General features: G+C 41.3%; 1 protein-coding gene across 1 annotated transcript; it reads right to left on the bottom strand.

Moving 5' to 3' along the window:
- Positions 1–593: 593 nt before the first annotated feature.
- Positions 594–3,846, bottom strand: LOC125521315 (zinc finger MYM-type protein 1-like). Its single transcript, XM_048686372.1, has 2 exons — positions 3,683–3,846; positions 594–3,206 (listed from the first exon to the last, which is right to left on the bottom strand). The coding sequence occupies exon 2, from the start codon at positions 2,072–2,074 to the stop codon at positions 896–898; it is 1,179 nt and encodes a 392-aa protein (XP_048542329.1). The 5' UTR covers positions 2,075–3,206; positions 3,683–3,846; the 3' UTR covers positions 594–895.
- Positions 3,847–4,468: the final 622 nt, after the last annotated feature.

Here is a 4,468-nt window from a genome sequence, read left to right as displayed (position 1 = left end):
AATTGAACTTTTTAAATCTAATTCTGATAGAATTTCATTCCAATATTTGTGTTTCGATGTCATATGGAAATTTCACTGCTTAGAATTTGAACCTTGTGTTGACGGATAAAAATTTACTTGGAATCAACTGAAATTTGACCAACATTGTCGATGTACAGACTAGTTACTTAGCTGTCATCGACAAACAATTATACAAGTATATCCAATGTAGGCTTCTTAGAACATCGATATTTAAATATTCAACCTTGTGTTCGCACTATAAATTTTCACAAAATTGTCCAGAATTTATGGGCATTGTCCACTTGTTGAGGAGCAACTATGATCTTATCGGCGGATCAATTCGTGCAAGTGGGTCCCACATATGCCCTTTTGTAAAACTTTGATATTTAAAATTTCATTCTCGCGTTCACACCATAATTTTTTTACGAAATTCTCCGAAACTTCCAGGGGCATTTGTACGTGCAGGTCTCAAGAATTCCATTTGGTTCTTTGTTGATAATAAATAAATTGGTTTGGTCATATTCCATGTCACTGGAATCCAGTGGCGTACCCAGCAATGAAATGAAGGGTGTGCACACTCTAAAAAAAATTCTACTAATCCAAGTGTCAGACAAAATATGGCAAAATAATAACATGAATAGCTCAATTCAAATTTCACAACAATTTAGTTCACAAAATATATCTCAAATATGCGAAATTACAATACGAATAGTCTTACACAAAAGAAGCACAAGTAGAAAATTACATCACTAGGTAACTCTACGTTTTTGCATTGCCATGAAAGTATCAACTATGTCATCTTCACTTACTTTCATGAACACATCTCGTTCAATAAATGTCACCAAGCAATCATTCAAGCGATCATCACTCATAGTAGTCCTCAACTTACTTTTCACTAGATCCATTGCTGAAAATATCTTTCAACACCCGCCGTCGCCACCGGTAAAATCAATATCAATTTGATGAGTAAGTAGACCAAATCATAAAGAACATGCTTCTTTGTTGCAACAAGCATAATAGAGAGCTCACCAATATTACTTGCATTTCTAAACCTATCATCTTGTCTCATATCATCAATGAAAGTAGTAAGTTGAAATTCTAGCCTTATCAAATCTGTGCTTGATATGTCCATGGGATAGAATTCAGCAAGTCTCATTACCTTGAGTGCATCATAAGAAGCAAATGAGTTGATTGGATTCAAAGCCGACATGCAAATAAGCAACTCCGTATTAACCTCATCAAACCGATTGTCAAGCTCTTGAATGGTTTGATCAATGACACCAAGATATACCTCTCTTCTATAACGATCATCATTTGTTTGTACTTCATAATACCGACGTGATCTTCCATAATGCTCATAAGTATCCTCCCACAAAGGAACTTGAATGTCATGTTTGTTGCAAAATAAGGTTAGCTTTGCAAGAAATTCTTCCCAACCATGAGACCTCAAGTGTTGCATTCTACTCTTTGCCAAACTAACAAGTGCCATTGCATTAACAATATCTTGATCTCTCTTTTGCAAAGATTTGGACAACTCATTTGTATAGCCAAGAATAACAAGCATCAAGTGAAGATTGAAAACAAAGTCAAATGATTCAATGGCTTGAGCAACTCCACGTATTCTTGTCCACTCACGTTTTTGTGAAGGATCTTTTCCAATAGCATCAAGTACTTCAAGGATTGTGGAATACATGCTAACAATGTGCATAATGGTTTTAAAATGAGAACCCCAACGAGTATCGCCGGGTCTAGCTAGTCCCATCTCTTGATTTAGCCCACTTCCACTTTCAATCTCACCCATTTCAAGTGCTTCCAAAACCTTTTGAGCTCTAACATCTCGAAGCATGTCATGGCGCTTACAAGAAACTCCAACAATATTGAGCAAGTAAGAAACATGATCAAAGAACCACAAACATGATTCATTTTCCTTTTCCACGGCTATAAGAACCAACTGAAGTTGATGTGCAAAACAATGGATGTAATAGGCAGAGGGTGACTCATTCATGATCAATGTTTTCAACCCATTAATCTCCCCTTTCATGTTGCTTGCCCCATCATATCCTTTCCCACGCATTTGACTAGGGGTCAAATGATGATCTTTAAGCAAAGTTTGAATTGCATCCTTAAGTGACAATGAAGTTGTATTGGCAACATGAACAACTCCAAGGAACCTCTCACATCCTCTTCCCGATTTGTCAACAAATCATATGCAGAGAGCAAGTTGTTCTTTATGAGATGCATCACTAGACTCATCAGCTAGGATTGCATAGTGGTCATCACCAATATCTTCAATAATTCTTTTAGTTGTTTGCACCGCACAACATTCAATTATTTGATTTTGTATCTTTGGACTAGTCAAGATGCAATTCCCAGGAGCATTGTTCACAACAAGTTTATTAACTTCTTCATCATTTTCCGAAAGCCACTTAAGAAGTTCAACAAAGTTCCCCCTATTGCTAGATTCTTCACTCTCATCATGTCCACGAAATGCCAATCCTTGGTTCAAAAGAAACCTCAAGCATCTAAGTGAATAAGTCAGCCTAGCCTTGTACATACGCAAATCCTCTTTATCCACCCTCACCATAATGTTGTCAATTGATGGTTGGGGTGCCACAAATAAATTGTACTTCTCTTGAGCTTTGTTGTGAATGCTGTTAATACCACCCTCATGTTTGTCTAATGCATCAGGCTTATACCAATTTTTCCAACCACCTTTAACAAAGGTATCACCCTTAGGCCCCCCATTCGATTTGCCTTTGAACAAATAACACACAAAGCAAAATGCAGCCTCATATTTGACACTATATTCTAGCCATTTGTAGTTCTCAAACCAAACAAAGTTGAAGTGTCGATTTTTACCATACATTTTCTTGACTTCAAAGTTGTGTGCATATGGTTGGACTGCATTCTTTGCAATGTACCGGCTCCGAACTTCGTCTTGATCATTAACATCATAATCTGAAATAGGAATCCTTTCCCTGGATCAGGTGGAAGCCTTTGAATATTATAGGACCTTGCATGTGGATGTTGGGGTGATGGTTGCTGTGGTGCTTCATCATCAATATCAATGTCAATCTCTGCATCCGAATGGACTGGAGGTGGATCAATATCAGGTTCAGGTTGCTCTTCGGCTGCAACCTTTCTTGTTTTTGCTTCATAATTCCGGAAAAAAGACTTAATGTCACCATTCCTCTTCATCTTCAGTTCTACAATTAGAACATAATGTCAGCAAGACAACAAGACAGCAAGACAACAGAACAAAAAATGGCACACGTCCCAGTTTTCAAACATACATTTGTTTCAGAAAAAGCATCGGTTTGCTACATCAGTTTGTAAGCATACGATTCAGAGCAATAACAAGCATATGTTTCAGAGCAGCATCCGAAATACATCAGTTTGCAAACATATGATTTTCAGCAAGCATATGTTCAGACTTTAGAGCAGAAGCAAGCATCAGTTTGCTATATAAGATTTTCAGCAAGCATATGTTTAGAGCAGAAGCAATCAAGCATCAGTTTGCTATATATGCAAGATTCAATTTGAGAGAGCTGTAGGGGAGGCCGCCGAGCGCACTATGCTTGTTGTTCAGAATTCAGACAAACATGAGCGCACTATGCTTGTTGTTCAGACAAAAATTGAGCATATGTTCAAAGCTGTAGGGGAGGCCGCCGTCAAAACTCACCCACGAGGCCACGACCGGGGCGAGGAGCGGTGGAGCGGGAAGGACCGGAGGAGAGGAGAGCGTCGGGAGGCGGGAGCAGATCCTCCGGAGACCGGAGCGGCGGCGGCCATCTGGTCTGGGTCGGCTCGACGGCGCCTCGGCAGGGGAGGCGCGACGGTCGATGGCCGTGACGGGAAGGACCAAAGGAGCTCCAGCGGCGGCCGCCACGCGCGAGAGCCCAGCAGCGGTGGCCGAGCGCGAGCGGGGAGCGACTGGGCGGAGGCGGGGAGCGGCGGCGGCGGCCGAGCGAGATGCGGTTGTGCGCCTGCGCCTGTGCCTCTCTCTCGCTCGCTCATAGTGGAGCCCGAGAAGATGAGGTGGGCCTGGCCGCCTGGGCTCAATAGTCAACAGTCAAAATTTCTATATATATATATAAAAATCCCAGATTTTCTGGGTGTGCCATGGCACACCCGGCACACCCTCTGGTTCCGCCACTGCATACATATATGAGTTGACTTTGTTTACATTGATCAGCATGTAGATCCAAGATGGGATGGTATCCCACCAGTCGGCTAGTGCTATTCTGGCCTAGTGTGGAGTACTAACACATGTGACTTCCTAATGATCTGTCATCAGGATGTTGATCGAAACACCGCTTCGTCCGAAGTGAAAACTTTTGCCCTAGCCTTTATTGGTCGGGCTCAGCAACGATGAACTTGTGTTCATGATGATGATGGCGCTAGGTTGCTTATTCTTTGTTGAAGGCGTTGCTGAGGAAGAAGTTGACTTAGTCATAGGTGTTAATTT

Source organism: Triticum urartu, chromosome 7, assembly GCF_003073215.2.
Source record: "Triticum urartu cultivar G1812 chromosome 7, Tu2.1, whole genome shotgun sequence".
Taxonomy (NCBI): Eukaryota; Viridiplantae; Streptophyta; class Magnoliopsida; order Poales; family Poaceae; genus Triticum; species Triticum urartu.
The sequence above is the reverse complement of the archived record's forward strand: the minus strand, read 5'-3'. Positions and strand labels throughout refer to the sequence as shown.

Coding starts and splice junctions, on each gene's coding strand:
- LOC125521315 (XM_048686372.1), bottom strand. CDS start 2,074: ATGCGTGGGAAAGGATATGATGGGGCAAGCAACATGAAAGGGGAGATT.